Consider the following 24,102-nt stretch of genomic DNA (forward strand, 5'->3'; position numbering starts at 1 on the left):
AATTCAGTTTCAACGAAAGATTTGGTTGGGTTGTTATTTAAAAGCTACTGAATAACTTCTTTAGTATTTCCTGGTGGTTCTGAAATCAGCTCTGGATTTATACGAAGCTTGCAGGTCTTCATATACATAAATATATATAATTATATATAAATATATTTCCTTTTTTATACTCCAGAAGCTCCCTGAAGTGTTACTGTAACTTCCACACCCGCACATCTTCAGTCCTAAGCACTGAACATCAGCAAAAAACATTTTTCCCCTGTGTTCAAACATTTTATAATTAATAATTTGAATAATTAATGACCAAATAGAAGATGTGGGAGGTTACATGTGCTGTGATAGATTTAGTTTTTTATTTTTAGGTGGGCTGCAATGAAATTACAGCCATGGTTTTGATAGAAAAGTGAGGATATTTTATAAACCAAACTTTTTATTGGGAAGTTCCTGGAGCTACGTAACAACGGTGTAATTAGTGTGGAAAAACCACTCTTGGGTGTGGTATTAGAAATACTTTTTTTTTTAAACTTACCTTTCATGACAATCTCTTTCATTTCTCATGGGGAAAACTGAATTCCAAGAGTTTTGCACTCAAAAGAAAGATGCTTTCAAATGAGGTTTCAATACCTTGCCACTCCAGCTGAGAAACAAATGAGCCTGATTTTGTGTCATTAGCCAGAGGAGCCCCATGGAATAGGAGCTGGACTGGAACTCATCCAGCTGTTATCAGGCTGGATGTGTAAATCTCTTTTAAAAGTAATAAAATTTGCGATGCACCTAAAATCCTACAACTTTTCCCATTTTTCAGAACCATCAGACATTTGCAAACAGGTTTTAATGCAGGGGAAATATTGAAAACTCCCCATTATTTCAGAAAATAAAACCAGGATTTGTTAGAAAGCCACCCAAACCAAGCCTCCCTCCAAGGGACAAGCATGCAGAAACATGGAAAAGGAGAATATTCCCAAGGAAAAGGAACTTACATTCCCAGACATTTTGTCTAGTTCACTCATGGCCTCGTGTATAGCAGCTTCTAAATGGTTATTTAGCTTTCCACTTCTAGGGAGAAAAGATGAAAGCCATCAGTAATTCTTAAGGATAGAAAGAAAACTTGAAAAAAATTAAGTAACAAACAGATGAATTCACTGGGAATGTTCTGACCCTGGAGCCTCCCAGGCTGGGAGCACAAGGAGAAAGATCAGACCTATAACAATGTTATGGAAAGTAAAGGTTTGTGTTGGGATTACAGAAGAAAAGTTAAATATCCTTCTAACTTCCAATAAATTGTATTCATTATCTCAAATATTCCCAGTTTTACCCTGGAATGGCAGCACTCCTCAGGCTGTGGGAGGGGTGAGTGAAGGTTTTCTTCTTCCAACCCCAAATTACCCCAGGTCATGGGGCAGCTCCAAGCACATTTCACTTCACAGTGACATTTCTATGGATGTCCACTTCTTCCCTAAGGACTTTTCCCACTTGGACACAGTGACAGGTCCCACTTTGGAGGGGAGGAAATGAGAGGAGGGGGACGAGGAGAACCATCTCTGTCATGAGACACGAATAAATAACTGGGAAGTTGCCAAAAGCCCTCCTGTGTTCCCTTAAAATCCAGGAAGGTATTTTGAGGGTAATCTTGGAAAAAACCAGCCACCAACACTGTGTCATTGGCATAAAAAATCCTTCTCTTTAGCCCCTGGGACACAGAAATAAAAACAAAGCTGACCTCTTAAGAGGAGGGTAAGAGAGAGAATTATCTAATCCCTTTCAGCCTGTGGTCATTCAGAGCTGAGTTTGAATTCTCACAGATTTAAGGAACATCTTTTCCCTATGACAGTAAATAAGGAGCAGCATCATAGAACAAACCCAATCACAGCACAACTCCTACTCTGCCATCCTTTTAAAGATGTCCAGAGGGGTTTTTTTCCCCAAAATTCAGTAATTTTCCTCTTGTTGCCCATCCTGATGCTTCAGACCCCAATATTTGCTGTTCCACAGTTTTTCTCTCCTGGTATTTGCCACTAAGAGGTGAAGTTGGATAAACCCCAGCAGCTGGCGCAGGTGTGACCAGAGCTCAGCCAGCCACAAATCCTGCAACGCTTCTCAGCAGTGGGAAATAAAGGGGATTTCTCTGAACAAACCTGAGCTCAGCTGCCACAGGGACAGGGGCAGAGGGGCAGGCCTGGTTAAAAAGTGTGATTTGGTCAGAACAGTTTGGATGTAATGACTTTTTACTGCTGCAGCTCAGGAATCCTCCAGAAGCTCCCACAGGTGGGACGTTTTACAGAGGAGATGCACTCCAAACGCATCAGATCCCAGAACCAACACAAGGAATTCCAAGGAATGAACCCCTCAGTTTGGCTGAGCTGCCCCAGAATGGGAGCAGAGAAAGGGAATGACTGGATTTGGTGGGGAAGAGGGATGGACTCACTTCCTGTTCCTTTTCCTGGCGCGGCTGAACGCCTCCAGCCCCTCCGTTAGTGTCTTCAGCTTCTCCGGCTCCACCTGAGGAAGGGATGGACACCAAGCCTCGTTACCCAGAGCAGCAAATCCCACCTTTCCTGCACTGCCAGCCTGGGAATCCCACTGGCACTGCCTCCCAGTGGGGCAGGAATAACGCCTGGATCTCCCCACCCCTCCCACGTTTACCCACGCATTGGAATTTCGCACCAGCAGCAACAGAAACGCAAATCCGGGACATTGGTGGCAACAAAACTGAGGAAAAGAATCTTTTTAGGGCCCTTTTAAACTTTGTGTCTTAACACAAAGTGCTGGTGAAGTTTCCCAGTCTGCATTCACTTTGCCCAATGGATTTTACACCTGGAATGCAGCCCTGGAATGCTGAGTGCCTGGGACTGACGATCCCATTTTTACACCAAAGTGTTCCCATCACCTTCAGTTCCTGGGTGAAGAATTCCAGGTCTCTGTTCAACTCATGGCACAGCCAAACTCATTCCCATTCCAGAAGGAAAATCTTTATTTGCCTTTTGAATCCAGGACTCTTCACTAGAGCTTTCTCCAGCTTATTTATTTGTCTTAAAATCAGTTATTTTAATTATTTCTTATTCTTCTTTAGCGCTCAGGGATGAATTTGGGTGCGTGCTCAAGAGAACTGGGAATTTAAATCTTGAATATTTTAAATTTAAGCAATTTCAACCACTGTGTGGGCACCAGTCAGTCCCAGTGTAACAACAAAAGCAGAAAATTAATTATAACATCTCTATAATTTCATCATTTGCATCTCAAAACATGAAGCCACTTCACTCTGTTATTTTGATCTGGCTCAGTCATTCCTGCTGGTAAAAACAACAGAATCAGGTATTTATAACACATCAACCTCAAGAAAATGAATGGTTCAGTTCCTGTTTCTCTGCTACCTCTTACTTGACATTTTACATAAATACAAATTTACTGAGTGTGCCTGTACACAACCTGGAAATGAAGTGGGAATGCAAATTCCCTCAGAATTCTGCCTTCCAATGAATCAATAATTAATATTCACCACAGATCTGACATGTGGACACGACAAGGTGGAGCAATGGGTGAGCAGCTGCCAAAATCTCTTGAAATAAGGCCCAAAATCACACGTCTAGACCAAATTTCAATGTCTTGAAGTCACACCTGTGCTAAAGAAATTGGGAATGTGCTGATCCAGGCACTTCCAGGAGTCTTTAATGGAGAAATCTGCACATGGGGAGCTGAGACTTCAATTTTCATGAAATAAATTCAATTATGCCACAAATTGTAGAGTTTTCCCCTTAAAACTGTGCTCACTTTCGATGCAAATACTTCCAATAATTCCTCCCCTCATTGGAGCTTGGCAGAATACAAATGCACACAGAAGAAACTGAAAACCTGGGGAGCTTTTCTAAGGACAAAGATGAGAAGAAAGGAATTGTGCCTATCCATGATAGAAATGTGTAACTAAGGAACAAACTGCCAAGGGCTGCCAGGAGAGAAACAGCAAAGTTCCATGTAAATCATGTTATCAAGAGTTAATATTGTGTTTGGGTAACAAAGGACCTCTTAAAGTAACAAAATATCTTCATTATTGGCATTCTGTGATGGTTATACATTAAAAACCACTTTTTTTTGGGAAGAAGTATCAAATTGCTACAAAACAGGGGATGGACAGCAACTCTAACAGAAATAACAATTAATAATATCATCAGTATCAACAGGCCACTGCACACCAAATCACAGAGAAGGGAGAAATCCTCCCTGTTTTACCTGCAGAACCAGAACAGCCCAGTTGAACCAGGCCAGTTTAACCCATGGAAAGTCACACTGAGAGCAGGATTTGCCCTGTTAAAATTCACCATGGAAAGCTCCCACAAAACCTTTGGCTGCTCTCAAAACCTGTTTAGGTGATTAATATGGATAATAGTCAAATTAATTGCTTAATGAAATACAACTCCTCTGGTTTGGGGTTAGACTCAGGCTTGTTCCTCTTCTTCCCAGACATTTCTGCTGCACTTCCTTGGGCTCCTCTAATTTCCAGTAGCCAAAAACCAAGGGAAGGAAGGTGCAGTATTCCTCCTTCTCCTGTCTGGATCCTCCACACAGACCCATTATTCCATTAAATACCTGAGTGCTCAAAATCTTTTAAATGGAAACAAAAATCAAATAATGCATAAAGACCAGAGAATGTACAAATCCCAACAGCAAATTCATGTCACAACACAGGAGGGTCACATTTGGTTACACAGAGACTTTAAAAGATGTTTTCAGGAAGCTCCAGGGAAAAGGAAATTTTCCCAAGTGCTGCAGGTCACTCCCCCATGGACTGGTGCAGAATTCCTGAAGAACATTTGGTTTTCAAGGTTGTTTCTTTGTGGTTTCCAAGGTTGTTTCTTTGTGGTTTCCAAGGTTGTTTCTTAGTGGTTTCCAGGTGATTTCTTCTGGTTTGGTGTGGATTTTTCCCTGTGGATCCCTCCTTTCACCCTCAGCTCCTGCCCTCTGGAATGGGCGTTCACTCTGCACTGCTTGATGAAGGAATTAGACACACTTCTCCTATTTCTAAATTTAAAATGATTAATTAAGGGTGGTCTGATGCCAGAGGTGATCCATGATGTGGGACTTCCTCATGGAGAACGTGGACTGGTCTCCACCTTGATGTGAGCATTCCAAGGATCTGCTTCCCTGTTTTTTGTGCTTCAGTACACACTAAAATTGGTGTCCCTGCATTTAAGATCACACAACTCCCACACAACGCACAGAAACCCCACCACAATAAAGGAGGTTTGCACAAGACCAGCAGCACGTTCTGGTACCCACAAATTAGGGAGGAAACATGAAATTGCTCAGGAATGCAATAAGAAAATTCCCCTCTTTGCACAAGTTCTAAAAAAGAAACCCTTCAATTCTGTTAAACATTCAGGAGATTTGGACACCCAGGTTCTGAAGTTAATCCATCAACGCACACTGGGGATGGCAATGTTGTTCCTGTGTTCCTGACTCCCACAGACAGGGATACTGGACATGGAATTCCTCCTGTTTCGTTTCATCCCTACAAGTTTGTGATCTTCTCCTGTGCCTCCACTTCCTAACCTGATGTGTAACTTGGGGATCTGAGCTTCCTAAGGGATGGGCTCTGAGACATTGTCCTGGTTTGGGCTGGGATGGATTAAACCGTGGAAAGCTCTGGAACATTCAGCACTTTCACCTGCCAAGGGAGACTGAAGTTCTCCTGCTCCAGGGGTGAAACCACTGTGGCCCAACAGCATCCAGGGTTTACAGCTCCAGTGGGGAGGGACTGGCAGATTCCCAGAGAAGCTGTGGCTGCCCCTGGATCCCTGGCAGTGTCCAAGGCCAGGCTGGATGGGGCTTGGAGCAGCCTGGGATAGTGGGAGGTGTCCCTGCCCATGGCAGGGGGTGGGATGGGATGAGCTGCTCATCCCCTGTCTCCTCTGGATAACTGCTCTTGGCTGAATTTTGGGAAAAGGAGCACTTTGGTCCAACCCACTCTCCTCATTTTAAGTGATTTGATTTCTTTGTGTCCCTGACAAACCCCTATTTCCTTAGATCTCTCCTTTCTGCTTATGCATTTTTCACATTTGCATTTTGTAGAATGGCACTTGAAAATATTTATAGGTGGAAGATGTGAGGCATTTTATGAGAACTACAAAGATATGATGTTACACAAGTAGTGGAGACCAGATTTGGGAAAATTTTCATAGTAAAATAACCAGTAACTCCTTGATAACTGCATTTCCTGTACGTTCCCCAACAAGCACATGATTTGTTGACACAAAAAAAAGGATTTCAGTATGAAAGAGCAAATTGGAACACTTTCCTTATTACTAAATGATGATCAGAACCTCCTTTAAAGTTGGAAATGTGTGTGCATTTCCTGTGAGGAGTGTGTGTCAATCAGCGAGATTTCACTCATTACAGATTCCTCAGTCTGATTAGGCCACTTCTCCTTTCTGCAGTTTCAACACTTTCAGGTATTTCCATATCAGATGCTTTGGACACAGGCAGGAATTTGTCTGAACACACCACGGAAGTGAGAACAATTTTTTGTTAACACCAAGAAATAATTTAACAAAACCCAGATCTAACCTGTCTCATGGCCCTGGCAGAGGTTTCTCAGGAAATTAAGGGGAAATTCAGCCCTACAAGCTACAGCTATGAACAAAAACCTTTTGTGGTGCTAAAAGAAGAGACAAAGATAAAATAAAGAAGACAAAATTTTGATAACCATTTGCGTGCCCGTGGGGGGAGAGAGAAAGAGAGAGAGATGTGCATAGAGATATAAATATACCTTCCCCTCCTCAGCGTTCTGTTGACATGAATTGTGAACCTCTTCTTCTCTGCCAAGTTTGCCAGGCCAGGCAGTCAGTCCTTTGATCTGGCCCCAGACCAAGTCGCCCACGTTAAACGTCCTCGGCCTGTAGTGGATGAGCTCGTGGGACGAGGGGGAGTCGGGGTTCCGCAGGTCCTCCTCGCTGCTGATGCTCTTAGCATCCGAGGGGCTGGGCACACACCCGTTAATGCTTTTGGCATTAAAATCTCCATTGTAATGGATGTAGTCTTTCACTAAGGAACTTTCCAAGCTATTGGAGGAACTGGGAGATTGCTCTTCCAGGATCAGGTCTTGTTTGGAAGTGTTGAGCAACTCTCCGAAGCCCCTGTTCTGCTGCGGGCGGTTCCCGTTGATGTGTGCACATCGTTCCACAGTGTTCTCCAGTCTTTCCTTGAAACTCATCATAGTTCTTTTGTAATTGTTATACCTGAAATTCTCCTCCAGCATTTTCTCGCTCTGACAGTTCCGCTGTGCCAGCAGGGCCTGGTGCTGCTCCCCCTGCAGCAGCGGCAGCGTGGAGATGTTGTTGGGCCTCTCGTGGCACGGGCTGCTGCGGACATGGGCGGAGTGCTCCAGGAACTCCTCACATTTCCACCTGTTTATCTCCCCCACGGGGCTCTGCTCCCCTTCCCACTGCTTTTTGGGCGTGTTACAAGTGGCTGATTTGTAATACTCGTACCCATCCCCTTCACTGGAACTCTTGCCGTGCTCCGAGTTCTTCAGGACCCGCGTGCCCCGGGCGTTCCGCGCGCGCCCCTCGTGCTCGGCAGCGGCGCTGCGGCCGTGGATGACGGCGCTGACGGCGCTGGAGAGGTTCAGGGGGTCCCCGATGGAGGCTGTGAAGGCACTCATGGCACTCAGGGCGGGGATGGGGCTCGGCTGCGCGGAGCTGGAGCCGGCGGTGGTGATGACCACCGGCACCCCCTTGCTGGCAGCGTCCACCACCGCCTTGTAGATGGCGTCCACCGAGGCGTCGCCCGCGGCCGTGGCGGCGTTGGGGTTCTCCTTGGCCTGCTGGGCCAGGGATGGGTCAGGTCTCTGCTGCAGATCACAGGGGGGCTCCTGGAAGGGAGGAAGGAGAGTGTTGGAGCTCTCAGGAACTGGCGCCATTCCCATCTGGTTGATCATTCTTTTGTTTAGGACAGCGGCGTCTTCCTGCATCCTCACCTGGGGAGAAGAGAGGAGAGGAGAAGATGGGAATAGCTGTTTGAACTCAAGTTGGATTTCAGCAGACAAACTGCGATTATTCACTACAGCACGTTTCTTTTAGTCACACATCTGTTACAGATTTTCATGCTGAACAAGGTAGAGAGAAAATTAAAAGCCTAATTCAGAGGAAAACAAAACCACTGTCTTAAGACTTCGCCTCGTGGATCCAAGTGGACGCCTCGCACGACATGACACAACCTCCCATGCACTGCTGGGACAACACTGTCACCTCTTCCAGAGCCTGTCAGGAATTCCCTCTTCCGACTGAGGCACAGCAGGCTCCTGTTTTCTCTCAAGTCCTGCACAACTGCACCAAGGTCAGTATTTCTGATACAGAGCCACAGGATGGTTGGGGTTGGAAGGGACCTTAAATCCCATCCAGTGCCACCCCCTGCCACAGGCAGGGACGCCTCCCACTGTCCCAGGGTGCTCCAAGCCCTGTCCAGCCTGGCCTTGGGCACTGCCAGGGATCCAGGGACAGCCACAGCTGCTCTGGGCACCCTGTGCCAGGGCCTCCCCACCTTCCCAGCCAGGAATTCCTTCCCAATATCCCACCTAAATTTCCTCCCTTTCAGTTTGAACCCATCCCTCCTTGTCCTGCCACTCCAGTCCCTCTCCAGCCTCCCCACAGCCCCTTCAGACACTCCAAGTTGCTGTGAGGTCTCCCAGGAGCCTTCTCTTCTCCAGATGAGAAGATCTAATCCAACCTCCTGCTGGAGCACAGGATCACATCCAGGTGGGGTTTGAATCTCCAGAGAAGACCCTACAACCTCTGAGTTCTGCTCTCACCTATTCTCTTTCTTTCCTTCCCAGACCCCACTATTTCTTCTGCCCTCTTTGTGTGCTCCTCAATGGACTCCTGAATGTCATCACTGTGCTTTTGGAATTGGTCAACATTCCTATTTTCCCCTTTGCTGCGTGCCTCTCCCACGGGATCTCACGGACTGCAGTCCCCCATATCCCACACCTGCATCCCTGTGCTCTGAGCCAGGCCCTGCCACAGCAAACTGGCACCTCCAGATTCAACCACCCGAGCTTTTCCTGTTCCTTGTTGCATCCACAGGCAGGGAACACGATGCCAACAAGATCCCTACAACAAAAACTGTGAAAACCAAGGGGAAAATATTCCAAAAGCCCTTTAACTGCTTACTGTGACTATTTATGTAACTGGGAATGTGACACAAAAAAATACTGGGCTAAAGCGACCAAAATTCCTACAAGAGAGGGAACAGGCAGAGAACTGAGATTTTCCAGGCAAACTTCTCCACAGCTCCTTTTTCCTCCTGGAAAGGTGAAAGCACTGCCTGGCCCCACCTGCAGTGCCCTCCTCACACCTGCACTTCTGCAGCAATACTGAGGAACAACAAATCCCTCTTTGCACTCCGGGTTTGTCACCGATTTTTGCTGTGTTAACTCGATACCCAACCTGCATTAGGAATAACTCTCTGTCATGTGGAGAGCAGGGAAGTATTTTTGCCCAGTTTGTCATTGTTTATTCACTCCAATCCCTGTTTTTTCAGGCTGTACACTCCCCATCCCAGCTCTTCCATCCCATTTCAGTGGGAATACAAGAGGACTGCTGCACACAGGCACTTATAAGAACTTACGAAGTTTCTAATTCCTGCAAAGCGCTACCAGTATTTCTTTCTCACTGCTGAATTATTACAATGGGCTAAATGGGCATTTAGGATCATTTCTGTGAGATGGAAAAGAGTTTTGCTAAAATTCTATAGTGATTGTCAGCACACAGAGGAACTTCTTTTCAATACATGCAGCATAACTCCTTCCAAAGGAACTAAACCCAATTCCTAAGGAGAAAGGAATAACATTTCAATAACAGATGTTCCTGACTTGCAAAATCCATGAGCTACTGAAAGAATATATTGTATACAGCATCCATGTAATTACATAAATAGTATTGTCTTAATCAGCAAAGAAACCCAAACTCTGGAGGATGGAATTTTACCTCCTGAGAGCTGCACACTTGTTTGAATATTGATTTCATTTTCTTTTCTACCTGGAAATTCTGGAACAGACACGCCATGGGGTTTGGGTTGTTGGCTGGGCCAGGAATTTGGGGCTGGCCTTGAAAGCCCTGCACGTTCTGGTAGCCCTGGAGAAGGTGCTGCTGCTGCTGCTGCTGCTGCTGCTGCTGCTGATTTGAAGGAAACATCTGATTGTTGTTGAGGAGCGACTGGAGATGGCTGAGCTGATGGTTGTTCAGAGTAGTGTTCAGAGATGACATCTCCCCTGCAATGCAAGCACAGGCAAACCTCACTCAGCAGCAGTTCCCTGCACTCCCATTGAACTGACTGCCAGGAAAACCTCTGGAAAACAGCCCTGCTCCCCGCCATCCTCTGGAATGGGGCTCAAGGGGTGCTTCTCCTACTCTTTATTTCTCCACCGTTGGGTCTTTTGTGTCACCTCTCCTGACAGGACTCCTGGAACAGCCAGGAATGGCAGGAGGAGCCTCTGTGGAATTCCAGGCCTTGGAATCTCAGTTCAACAGTGCTGGTGTGGTGAGGGGGATGAGGAAGGGAGACAGAGACAATCATTTAAACCCCCAACAAAATGGGTTTTTCACCAGCTGAGAAGGAGAAAAGGGTTTTTGGCTCAGCCATGTCACACAACACTCTAAAACAACTATTTTTTTACATTCTAGAATAAAAGTTGAATTAACATTTTCTACTACATGAAAATTTCACTTCAATCAACATTTTAGCTCTAAAAAAACCAAACACACTGTCGAACCTGACTTTATGAAATAATAAAGCTTAAAATACATCAATTTCCTAGTTTGCTTCTTTTTTCAAATTAAAATTCCACGTTTTCCTGAAAATTTCCATTTGAGGAATCACTGGTTAGTTGTATTTTGTATGGAAAATGCCAAGTAGGTTGAGTTCACTGCAGCCATTTAGAAGGTCAGGGTGAGGTATTATTTAATTATTATTTAATTCCTACTAGGATTAGATTACAAACAGGAGTACCTACTCTATTATATGTTTCTGGTAAAAATAACCACAAAATCATCACCCAGGAGGAAAAAACTTTGTTTAAGGGGTTTTTCATCACTTGTTTTGGGATCTTGGTCGTTTGTCATCTCCAGCACAACTACTCCCACTAACCCTGTGCTGCCACAGGCACCCACAGCTGACCCAGGGATGCTGCTGGGCTGCTACTCCTTGAACACTGAGATAAATCCAATTGCTCCCACGATTTTCTGGTGGATTTAGTAAGTCTAGGTGGCAGAATTAATAATTTCCAAGATCAATATTAAACGTTAAGGAATGAAAACAGAGCGTGCTTGACATTTCTCACAAGAACAGCGAGGTTTTCTCAACGAACAAGCTGCAACAACACAAAGCAAAAAAGGAAGAGGAAGTGGAATTTTTACAAATTGAAAACCAGAATGTGAAACTCTCCCTCCCCGACCGTGCTCAGGTTTGATTTTTTCCAAGAAGCTGAACTTACCGAGCAGGCCTGTCCCCAGCAGAGGGTTAAGGAGCTGTGGCACCGCAGAGTTACTGTTGAGCTTAGGCGGCGCCGCCGGCGCGCTCCCGGCGCCACTGGAGATGTTCAGCAGGGTCTCTGCCATGGACACCACGGCCGTGCCCCCGCCCAGGGCCGACACCGACAGCGCTGCCACCGCCGAGGACGTGGTGGTGGTGGTGGTGGTGGCCTGGGAGGAGGTGGCTATGGACACCTCGGGATGGCTGCCGGAGCTCAGGACACCCCCCACCAGCTGGGGGTTCAGGGCCATGAGCGCCGAGGCCCCGGAGGCGGCGGGCAGGAGCAGGGGGTTGGAAGCGGGGTCGGCGCCCGGAAAGCTGGGAATGGGGTTGGACAGGAGGCTCTCCACCCTGCTGCTGTCGGGCAGGGGCTCGGGGGGGGCCGGCAGCTGCGTGACCGAGGGCACGGGGGGGTTCTGCTGCTGCAGCAGGTCGGAGATGGTCACGTTGAAGGATGGCACGGGGAGCATGGCAGCTGCCTGGGCCTGGTTCTGGAGCAGCGCTGCCAGCAGCTGGAAGTGCACGGGCTGCAGAACCTGCCCGTCCATGTCACCGGAGAGGAACGCTAAAGCAGCATTGACATTCGGGTTCAGAAAACCTAAAGGGTTGAGGTTGACCTCAGACTTGCCTTCTCCTGCTGAAGGCTGGAGGATATTTAAGAGATTCTGGTTTAGGAGATGTTGCTGATTCACCGGCAGAGAGAGAGGCAGGGAATTGAGGAGGTTCTGATTCAGAGGATGTGGCAGATTGTTGTTTGAAGAGCTGTTCTGTGGGAAGTGGAGCGAGTGTTCGTGGCCAGCGAAGGGGAACTCACCCCCCATGGGCAGCTGGCCCTGCTGCAGAGGGGTCCCAGCTGCAGTGGTGACAATGACACCATCCTGGAGCACAGATGTGGTCTTGGTGATGGCAGCTTGGCTGGTGCCAGCGATGGCTATCGATGACGACGGTCCCGAACCCCCTGGAATGGGAAAAGCAGGAATATTAACGGGGTGCTGCCTGTTGGGACACACCACCAGGGGCACACGGCACCAGGCTCAGCCCAACCAGCCACAGGACACCCACAGCCTGGGAAAAGGGGCTGGGGAATCCACACTGGAATGCTTTAAAACAGGAATGGATCTGCCATGAGCTGCTTGGGATGCTCCGTGCCACGGCCCATCAGAGATTATGGAATTGTGCGCCTGTACCTCCCTTAAAGTTCTTTGAGAGGGGATATAACAGTGTTTAATTCACACATAATCACAGATTTTCATCAGCATAAACCCAAAACCAACCATAACTTAACAGTCATGGACCAGGCTGGAATTAACTACTAGGAAGAAGGATCACAGGAATGATGCTGGGTGAAAGACTGAGTCCATGATCCACTTCCAGTTTTAATTCATTCACAGGGTTTTGGATTTTAAATTATTATTTAAGGCATTATTTTGGACTACTGAATTAAAAAATACATGGCAGGATGAGATTGTTCCAGGTCAGTGGGAATTCACAATTTGTAAAGGAAAAATGCAAACTGGGGTGGTGTAAAATCCATCACTTGGGATGAAAAGGGAGAGCAACTGGGTAAATTTACCAGGAGAAGGCTACAAAGAAAGAGTAACAATGTTTATTTGGGTATCTTTATATCCCTTTACCAAAGCTAAAATGTAAATTATTATTATTTTTTATTTAAGGCAGTCTTGAATTGACAGTGGTCACTCCTATAGCTCACAGGATGAGAGACTGAAAGGCACCAATGATCACAAAATAACAATTCCCGTTTTTCCTCAACAAATACTCTTTAAAAAGGGATTTGCAACCACACTCAATAAGAACTGAGCCAAACCTTTACACCATTTTAAACTAAAAACACCATTCTGGAAGTGCTGTAATGTCGTGACAACTCCAAAAGGTACAAACTGAACACAGAACACTCTGCACGGCCCTGAACTCAAGAGAACAAAGCTCAGCCCTCTCTCCCAGTGCCATTATCACGTTTCAGAGCAGAAATTGAATAATAAAGTAACAAAAGGTGAGGTGAGACCAAAGTGCAATCGTGGAGCAGAGGAAATCCTACTCTGGGTAAGTGGGTCAAAAACCTTCTTGCTCTCAAAAAGCAAATTTTATTTATTTATTTTTCAAAATAAAACCAGCGTTTAGAACTAATGCTCCGAGGATTTAAAAATCATGGAAAGTCCCAAAGACCAACCCAAAGATTTAAGAAATTCCCAATGGAAGAATCAGCTGTACCACTCTCCATTGGATGTGTTAAGGAGCACATGGAGAGATTTTTAATTCAGGCATGAGGGAATAATTCTATTTAGAGAGTTCTCCTGAGTATCAAACCTAGTTTGGGTATTTTCCAGTGGACCTCATCTCTGTTTGTAATTTATTTCTGCTCCTGTTGTCCATTCTGCTCAGGTAAATGACCCCATGGAAGAGGATTTGCTGGGCAGCAAATCTCAAAGTTGGAAAATTGCTGCCAGGTTTTGGGGAGAGATGGCTCTGTTTTCTCACCCCCAGCACCCACAGCTTCTGAGAGGGCCAAAGTGCATTCAACACCTTTCTCCAGATTAATTAAGTAATTAATTAATTGCTCCCAAGGGAAAAAAAAAAGTCTTGATGGATGCTGAGTAGGAGACAGAAAATGTGTCCTTATTTCAATCCAGACTGGAGAATCTGGGAGTCAAAGAGGGGATGAGCAGCCAGACTTCAGCAGGAAGAGAAAAACCAGACAAATATTCCCCTCCAGCCTCTGTCCAACATGACACAGTAGGAATTGGGCTGGAAAAGTCCTGGATTGGGTGTATTTACAGCTGCATTTGGGGACCAATTGCTCTCTGGCACCAGAGTGCCAGAACATCATTTCTGGATCGAAACACCACCCCAACAAGTCAATATTCCAGGTGAAGACATCCATGCACAGCCACCTGCACTGGAATATGGAGCTGAGAGAGCTTCTCAGTGTCTGGCCCCAGACCAAAGGACAGAATGATCCCAACACCCCAAAACTCCACCACCCAAGGGTTTGCTGTGACCATTCCCGGGCTCCACGGTGACACTTGAGAGGTTTTGGATGCGAAATACAAACAGGAGTTGAGCGTCAAAAGGAAATCCCAACTTTGATTCCCAGTTCCATAAAAATGTGGTATTTTGGAGCCTGGAAACCCAAGTGAGCTCAGTAAATAATCAGAGTACAGGAGCTCTTAAGGGTAAAATAGAATGAAAAAAGATGAAGGAGTCAGACTAAAAGCCCTAAAAACCCAGGCCAAACCCAGCTCCTGCAGCCACAGACTCTGCCAAAGGTTCTTCTGCCACTTGTTGAGAAGAATGAACTCTTTGCAACGCAGCGAAAAGAAGAAATATCCCAAAGGCAGAAAAAGCAGATCTGTTGCTCTCTTAGAGGGTCAAAGAAATGTTTTGGGAGCAAATAAATAGGATATCCACTTTTAAAATTATTACTGGTTTTATTTATGAGCATTTTAAATTCTGTTTTCTTTCGAGAGCAGGTTCATTTTCCTGTGTGGATTTTAGCTGTGCTCCTTTTTTTAAAGCATTGCTGGACAGGTGTTCTTAAGCAAAGACAATCAAATAAATGGGTATTATGGAATCAGTTTGTGTTTGAGAAGATTCACTTAAAATAAAGAAATCAGAGTGGGAGATATTCATCATTAATATCTCAGAATTGTCCTTCCTAACTACAGATGCATTTTCCTAAAGGATTGCACTTAGAGCACACCAATTAGAAAAGGATATTTATTGCCAGTGCTATTTTACAACTCTTTTCCCTGTAAGAAACTCTCCATTACACATCCCAGGATTTAAATAGTCTCAAAGATACAGTGCTGGAATTTGTGGAATAAAAATAGTCACTAAAACAGGTGTATGAAGCACTCAGCAAAGTGCAGAACTTGCTCATTAGCCATTAACACCTGAAACATTTTTAGAACTGAGCACAAATAAATGGTACAGGTTCCACTTTCTCAGTTCTTGCTTTTCAGAGAATCCCACACCGGTTTGGGTTGGAAGGGATTTTAGGACTCTCCAGTGCCACCCCCTGCCATGGGACACCTCCCACTATCCCAGGCTGCTCCAAGCCCTGTCCAGCCTGGCCTTGGATGCTTCCAGGGATCCAGGGGCAGCCACAGCTTCTCTGGACACCCCGTGCCAGGGCCTCCCCACCCTCCCAGCCAGGAATTCCTTCCCAAAATCCCATCTCTCCCTGCCCTCTCGCAGTGGGAAGCCATTCCCATTGTCCTGTCACTCCAGGCCCTTGTAAATCACCTCTCTGCATATCCATTAAAACCACAGCCAGCTTTGTTGTACATTGGACATTTTCTTGGCTGCTTTTCTAACTTAGAACCCTGCAAGTTTTGGAAACCCTTGTTGGAATCTCCCATCTCTCCTGAATTCCTCACTCAATTCCACCACCTCCATTCTCTCCCGGTGAAATTCCAGGCAGAAGGACTCTGCAGGATTCTCTCCAATGTGTGAGTGGAGAGAGTTTCCCTGCATTCCTGACCCTGAGATCAGGAGGGTGTGGAAGCACAGAAGATCACTCAGATATTTTAATTACTACCACAGCTCAAAGGAGCTGTGACACCCCAGCCACCACCGGGTCACCCAGCCACGCCCGAGGTCTCGCGGCGCCGCCGCAGCACCAGGGGGAAATTGGAGTTAATAACAACTTAGAGATAAAACCTCGCAGTTTGCATTAGTGGGGAGATTGCTCAATTAGTGATTCCCAGAGCCTTCACTTCCCAGTGAAATTGCTGATGGAAAACACGACTTCAGAGTCCTTAAAGATCCCAATGAGTCCTTGCTTTAACTCCCTATTCCATCCCTTACCTGCACACTTACAACCAGGAGCTACACATTTTGACAATTACATTCCTCCTTTTCTTCCTGGAATGGAAAACATTTACGATCTTTATCTGATATCTCCTTTATTACACCGCTTCCAATTCCAAAGAAACCATAATTCAGCAGTGAAGCACAAGCTGCTGTCACTCGTTCTGCTTATCGAGATCCTGCAGCGCCCTGAGACAGCACAGAAATCACCAAAAACGGGCCAATAAATAAAATATCCCCCTCAGCCCAGCAGAACTAGTTAAAAACCTGCACTGCCCTTGTGTGGAGCACCCCATGCCCATGGAACATGCTCTGCTGGGTAATATTTACCTGCCCACAATCCCCGTGCTGCCCGTGGCACCACGCTCCATGATCACAGTGGTTTTTCTCATTTACAACAAAGCAGCTGAAATCTTGGCCCCTAAAATTTTGGGGGAAGGGCAAAAAGCCCAGAACTGTTTACAGGACGACAGAAGTCTGTAAAATCAGGCTTTTTAAAAATTTAATTTTGAAAATTTAATACCTGACCGAATTTCAGTCTCAACTCCTCTCCCTGCCCATCTTCTCTGATTCCTGCATTTTCCCAGCACTGCTGGGTAGGAAATGACTTGGAGGGAACTGCTGTGATGTGCTCAGCTGTTAGCAGAAAGCAGAGCAGTGTTTGAGCAGAAAACTGTCAAGACAACAGCACACGAGTGCAGGAGCAGGAATTCAGGATTTTCTCACTTGCTCTCCTCTCTCCCCACTCACAGCTGTGGCAGATGCATTGCAAATGAAGGAAAACACTCGACTGCAAATTTGGGAAGCTAAAAATGCAATAGAAAGCATTATTTCCTTCAATCATCCCCACTCGTCCCCCTAGCAAGGGCTGGAGCTGCCCACTGGTTCCATTTTCAGATGGTGAGAGCTAAATATGTGTGGGAAATCCCATACAATTAATTCAGTTCTTCTCTGTACTAATATCTTTAATAAGACTCATCTTTCTACATTTATTTGTTATTATTTTTCACAAATCCCCTGACTTTTATCAAGATAAATCCCTAGAAAGTTGCATGGCAGCTAAAACACCAACCAGGTAAGTGTCTGGTTAATTCAAAGACTGTGAATTGTTGGAAAATTCCAATTTTAAGAGGTAAAACAACACCAGAAAACCCCAAGCTGTGTTCAAGCAAGCACTGAACATTCTCCTTATTCTCCACAGTTCTTATCTGAATAGAAAAATAATCACTCTCCTCTTCCCAAAATAATAACAGGGGAAAATAAGGCAGAATGGGAAAAGGAAGCTGGAAATTGAAGTAACAGGGATTCCTTATAATCGCTCCCAAGCAGGGAAAAGTCCCTCTGGATGTTTCTATCAACCCCAAATCAATGGGATATTTCAATCTGCTTTCTTTATTTACGGGATATTTATTTGCTTTAAATTGGAAGAGTAGGTGCTTGCCATCCTGCCTAGGGGTGACTCCAGTTTCATAAGAAATTTTTTCTCAGGCACAAGTCCCAAGAAGTTGCCAGATATTCTTCTGACCAAAGTTCTCCTGATTTTGTAATTCTAGGATATATAAAGTGATTTTGGGAAGCAAATCCAGAATTGTTTGGTTTAATTTTTGTTTTCCAGCAGTTTGCATTGATTTGATGAAATCAGCGCCTCCTAAACCCCTTCTCGTGGGGGTCTGGTTTTCCAAGGCCATGTTCCATTCCCAGTTTTCTTGGCTCTATTAAAACAAATTCCTCTCCTCACCCTCAGTCATTGGGGTCGTGCTCCTCCCTATTTAATTATATTTCACTATTTCTATTCTGTGCATTTCACCAGGGAAGGAATTACAGCCTTTTTTTGCCAGATCTGCCAATTTTTTGTCACTTCTTAACTTCTAGACCCAGAGTTTCTCCTATTTTATAACGTTAATATTTGAGACCACTGATCATCTTTATTTCCGTGGTTATTGTGGTTCCCTTAATTTCCCTTATCAGCTGTACAGAGCTTTTATTCCCAAATATTTTCACTCACTTCCATCCATCCCATTATTTATGGATGTTGCCTTCTCAGCAGGATTTAGATGTTGTATGTTCAACACTCAAACACAGATTTCCTACCCTGTGAACCACACGTTAACAGCAAGAAAAAGGTAAATAAATAAAACCCTACAATCAAATCCATCGCCCAGTGATGCAGTCCCATCCTAGAAAAAGAACAAATTCCACCACACTCACCCTGAAAATTACCTGGGAACTAAAGATATTATCTGTGGAAGAAGAAAACAAAAGCTGGAATAACAAGACTTGGTCCATGTGGTTAAAATATAATTAAAAGATTAAGCAATAACCAGCTAATTGTGGGGATTCACAGGATTTTTTCCTCTCAGGAGCTATTTCTGAGGAGTAGCTGGTCAGAATCGCTGGCACAGACACAAAAAACAGATTTAGCAATTAAAATACTTCAAAACAAAGGGAAAAAAACAAGCCACAAACTGAAATATGAACATGAGAGGTTCCTCGAAACATCCTCCTCAGCTGAATTGCTCTGGAAAATTCAGTGTACAGGGGCTTTCACCTGAAACTAACGGAGGAGAATTCCCAATATTCCTCTTCCCAGTTTTGTTACGGAGCTCAGTGCAGGCTGGCAACTCACTTTTACTTTAAAAAGTTATTATTAACACAAAATACTCAACATTTCGCAGGAGTTTTGTGGAAAGAACACTCCCATTCTCCTGGAAATCCAAGAGAATTCCCCTCTCTGGATTCAACCTCACCCCTGAGCCCTGTGCTGCTGTGAGGGCTCAGGCACGAGGCTCAGCGAAGGTTTGTGCAGAATTTTAGGGAATAACACAAAGGTAACACAACCTGAGACTTCACCTTAAAGAAGAAAACATTCTCCAGGCTTCATCATGGATATTCAATAAATAATTAAATGCAGGCTGTGCATTCTGCAAGCACCAAACTACAGAAATAACTCCTTCAGCAGCAGAGAATGGAAGATTTCACAACTTTCTAGCCTTTGCCTACATGGAATTGCCTCTTATCTTTTAGATAAGGGCAGAAGTGTGACTTGAGGCTTTATACAGTTCTAATCCTCTCAGCCATCCCCAGGGGGTGGGAATGCCAGGGCAGAACTGGAGTCCCCAGGTGGGGTTATGCACCAATTCCTGTTCCTCCAGGGATGAGAACCGAACCAGTTGTTGATGTTGGAACCTTTCTCAGGGGTTTGACTCATTTGTTCTGTTGCATTTGTGGTTTTGGGATGAAATTCAGCTTGGAGCTGAGTGGAATTACAAGCACAGGCTCTGATTAACACAGGGACACCACAGGAGCCTTTGGGAGCGGTGCAAACTCCAGCCAAGGTGGGAACCCAAGGGATTGTGTCCTATGCTCAGTGGGACAGGGAAGCAAATTCCTGAGGCAATCCCAGACCTTTGTTCTGTGCAGAGAAGTACAAAGTCTCAGAAACTGCATCAGGAAATGCCCCCTGTGTCAGCATGATAAGGCAAAAGAGCCACACAAGGATTGAGAGCTGCTTGTTGTGGCCTCTCCAGGCAAGAAAAAATTAAACCTTTTTATCCCAGGGATGGGGAGAAGCCCTTAAAAGTCATCAGGAACCATGAGCAGAGTAATATTAGAACATTGTTTTTCTATTACTCCTATAATTCCATTCTGGATTTTAAACGAGGAAGCTGAGGAATGCAGAGCAGGTTCTTGCTTGGGTTAATGAGACTTGAACACTTTGGTGTGACCTGGGTTTTCATTCCACTTCAGAAATTTACACCAGTTCCATCTTCTAATACTTGGTTCAACCAGCAACAGTCAATGAAATTCACATTTCTGAGCTGTTTCCCTTCTCTCTTTAAACCCCCCGGAGATGATAACAGCAGCAAACCCATTTCCTCTCCAAATCTCCCCTGGTGAACAAGCCAGGAAATCCCTCCCTACACTCCTCCAACTATTTATTCAGCCATTTAATCACCACCTTAGTAAAATTACCCCAATAAAAGCAAACACAGGCTTGGCATTCCCTCCTGCTGGCCCTGAAAAGGGTTATTTTGTACATTTTGGTACTCCTAGGACCTGCTCCAATCTCTGACACCGCCTCTTTAATTCCAGCAGTAAGGAGCTCATGGATCAACCGGATATGCACTGCCACAACGTTGGAGCAGGGCAGGCTGCAAAAGAACTCCAATTTATTTGGAGAAGTGACAAAAGAGGTGTGGGTATGTCCAGAAGTGAATGGATTTTATTCATGAAGAGTGTGTGGAAGTTAGCAGAAGCAAGAGTTATCACAGGATGGTTTTGTCCAGAAAAAGGAAGAGATGTTTTAATTTACCCCTGCTTTTTTTCCTTTCTGTTTTAGTTTTGACCATGTGGTTTTCAGCATGAAACAGGTGCACTTTTCACCAGGGTAAACCCGAGTTTAACAAGGAACATTTAAAACCAATCACCACGGATTTCCAAGGATGGAAACCCGGGAGAATCCCCTCAGGAGGCCACGTACCTGCTTCAGGACTCGTTTGATTACAGCTGCTCCCAATGCTGTTTGGGATCACTGGAGTGGAGGGTGCCTGGAGTCTGGCCTGAGGTGGGTTGGGATGTAAGGAGTTTCCTAAGGCCATTCCTGGCTGGGGGAGCATCCCGCAGCTCCCGCTGGCCTGCATCTGGTTGAGGAGCCCCGCCAGGTGGTTGGAGGGGGCCGGGCCGGCGGCGGGGCCGAAGCCGGGGTTGGTGCTGGGGCAGGGCAGCCCCTCCCCGCGCAGGGGCAGCCCCGGGGCCAGCGGGGCCGCCAGGCCGCCCGAGCCCAGCGCAGGCTCTGCCAGGTGCAGCTGGGTGCCGGGGCAGGGCAGGGCGCTGCTGGAGCTCCCGCAGCCCGAGGAACTATTGCTGCTCCCGTGGGAGCTCTGACAACTCATGGACTGCAGGAGCTGCGACATGGAGCTGATGGGGAAGGAGCTTTGACTTGGCTTTCTTATCAAATCAGAGCCAGCTTTGGAAACCCCAGAGCTGTCCAACTGAGACTGTCTCAGCAAGCTCAGCACCGTGGTGGTCGGCTGCTTCCTTTTCCTCAGAGGATCCTTTTGCTGAGACATCAATTTATCTCTCAGTGCTGCCCGGCCACTCTGCCCTTCCGTGGTGGGGAGGAGCACGTTGGCAGCAGGAGGGAACATGGGATTTAAAGTGCTGTGTCCTTCGGTGCTGCCGCCGCTGGCAACAGGTCCAGAATTGCTACTGCTGTTATTGTTGTTACCAGCAAGTTTATTTTGATTTGCTAGCTGTGCTTTGGCTGCTGCTGAGAGTAAACTGCTTGCTGGAAAAGAGGCAGCGTTGTGCTGGTTCAAGATCTGATTTAAAGGCATTCCCAGCAAACCAGGCTGACTCTTCAAGGAACCGCTTCCAGCCGATGCAGCGGGAAAAACTGCATTGTTTGGAGGATTTAATACATTACTCATTCCAGCAATTAATGGGTTAGGGATGTCCTTGTATTGATTAAGTCCATCGTGCTTGGTGGAAGGGCTGGATGGCATAGACGGCCTCGGTGACCCTATGGTTGACCTCGGGGACCTGGGAGGGACTTTGATACCACTACAGGATGACTGTGGCCCTACTGGAGGCAGCAGGAAGTTTCCGTGATCGGACGAGGTGGAAGAAGAACGCGATCTTTGGGGAGAAGCCTCGATCCTTCCGATGCCGGATGCCATCATGTGAACGGGGGACGTCACCGGCGACGGGGACAGGGACGTTGAAGCCGAGTGCTGAACCCTTTGGACGTGACTGCCATGGTTCATGTGGGCGGGTTTGACGGTGGGCAGGGGCAGGTTGCTGGGCAGGGGCACCACGGCGGGGGGCATGCTTACATTCATCACGGGTACCTGAGAGTGGACACTCGAGTGGAAAGTGGTGGGGTTCATGATCACGGGGTTCTGGTTCACCGGTTTGCTGGGAATTGGGTCCAGTATGCCAAGAGGATCCTTCTCGGATGTTAATGGCTTTTTCTGAAGAGCACAAGAAGGTGGTGGAGGGGGTGGGGGTGGGCCTTGGGGGGGTTTATGGTGGAACATTGCTCGTGGTATTTCCATACCAGCTGAAAAGTTACACAGGGGTTTTTTCATTACTGGGCTCTTGGTGGTCAGGGTGGGGGACAGAGGTATATTAGTCCTTCCAGCCATTGCACAGGATGACTGTATGGGAGAGCCGTGGAGCATGACTGACGGCGGGGACAGAGGCGTCCTGGTCATGTGGATAGGACTGGAGTTGGGTGCTCCATGAAAACTGGGATTGTTCCTTGTGAAGACATCGGGGCTTCCGAGCGGGTCAGTCCTGGGAGAGATGGAGCCGTCCCCGTAGATCTGCGACCCCGATGACGCCGGGCTGGGCATCCCCCCGTGACTGCCGCGGTACGGAGACTTCTGCCCCAGTTCATTGCTCCCCAATCTCTGCCTGGGATAGGCAGGATGGAGCTCTGCTTGCTGGCTTCCAGCCATTTCTTGCACATAAAGCCTACCCATGGCATTAGATGCCCCCATCATCAACTTGAAAGGAGTCTTACATTCCGGCATCACAGAATTTGTAATTCCTTCATGTGATTTATTCCTCATCGACCTTGGAGTTGCTGCTCGAGTGGGAACTACCGGCGTTGCACCTGGTATGGGAAACACACAACAGTTACTGGTTGGAAAGCCAGGGTCCCACGTTTCAGGGCAAAGCTACTGAGTGTGGAAATACTCCCAAAAGCTCAGGGAGCCTTTGGCTAAACTTTTGCTTCAGCAGAAATAAACCCTCCATCACCGAGCAGCTGCTGGAACGGCGCCTGTTCCCAACGACACAGTTGTACATTCCATATCCCAAAGAAATATGGACCATTTTAAACCTTTTCCCTTCCCTTTTGCCTTTTCCAGCCACCACCTCCAGCGTCCTGCATCTCCAGCATCCCCCCTCTGGCAGGAGGAGCGGGATCGCTGTGGCAGGGAAAAGGAGCCTCTGGCACCATCTATTGAGGACAGGAGGAACAAAGCCCATCCAGGATTTGAGACTCATTTCCCACAAAAAAGGTCCCAAATGCTGTCCCTGAGGAGGGATCCTGAATGCTTTCTGTTTGTTTTCAGGATGAAAGCCTTGGGAATATTTGCACATGTTGACATATAATGGAAAAATTTCCTGTAAATCCTACTTTTGAGGCTACACGTTCCTACAAGCACAAGGCCACTTTCCACCTTTATTTAAAGATTTTTTTTCAATGTTTTACTTCCAGACTAGAAGCACAAGCAGCTCCAAGTCTGGGGGACTTTCTGCCAGTTTTGCTGCTCTGGGAATTTGCAATTCAGCTCAGAGTGTTTGGCATGTAGCCCCTGGATATGCAAAATTCAACTGGAATTGGGAGCTAAAAATTCCATGTTCAAATGAACTCAGAGGTGCCTTGAAATTCCTCTACTCATTTTCCCTTCAGCCTGATCAGAGGGCACTGACAATCCTGCCTTTATCCTATTTGCTCCAACATGAGAGAAACAAACATTTCCCCTGTCCCAAAATACAACCAAAGTCTCATTTAGGGGGGACAAAACTAAAGGCTGAACTGCAAAATAAAATAGTTATGAGAGACCTCACCTTGAGTGCTGGAAATAAGCAAATGGTCACATATCAATGTGCAAAAATGAAAAGATCTTTTGCTTTCAAAGGGATTTACTGGGGAATTTTCTTCTTTGGTTATGCACATAAGTCTGACCGACAGAGAAGGTAAGAGCACATAAATATATATAAATTACCTCCTTCATTTTG

At 46.2% G+C, this 24,102-nt stretch overlaps 1 protein-coding gene across 3 annotated transcripts in view; it reads right to left on the reverse strand.

Annotated features, from left to right (window-relative positions):
- Positions 1 to 24,102, reverse strand: part of MBD5 (methyl-CpG binding domain protein 5) — a 109,244-nt gene that overhangs the window by 3,684 nt on the left and 81,458 nt on the right. For all 3 annotated transcript variants that reach the window (XM_039554736.1, XM_039554734.1, XM_039554735.1), the window contains 6 exons: positions 20,831 to 22,969; positions 11,483 to 12,478; positions 10,029 to 10,261; positions 6,761 to 7,969; positions 2,426 to 2,499; positions 981 to 1,056 (listed from right to left, as the gene is read on the reverse strand). In XM_039554736.1, the coding sequence (XP_039410670.1) occupies positions 981 to 1,056; positions 2,426 to 2,499; positions 6,761 to 7,969; positions 10,029 to 10,261; positions 11,483 to 12,478; positions 20,831 to 22,969 (4,727 nt within the window). The remainder of the gene's footprint in view (positions 1 to 980; positions 1,057 to 2,425; positions 2,500 to 6,760; positions 7,970 to 10,028; positions 10,262 to 11,482; positions 12,479 to 20,830; positions 22,970 to 24,102) is intronic.

This window comes from Corvus cornix, chromosome 7, assembly GCF_000738735.6.
Source record: "Corvus cornix cornix isolate S_Up_H32 chromosome 7, ASM73873v5, whole genome shotgun sequence".
Classification (NCBI taxonomy): Eukaryota; Metazoa; Chordata; class Aves; order Passeriformes; family Corvidae; genus Corvus; species Corvus cornix.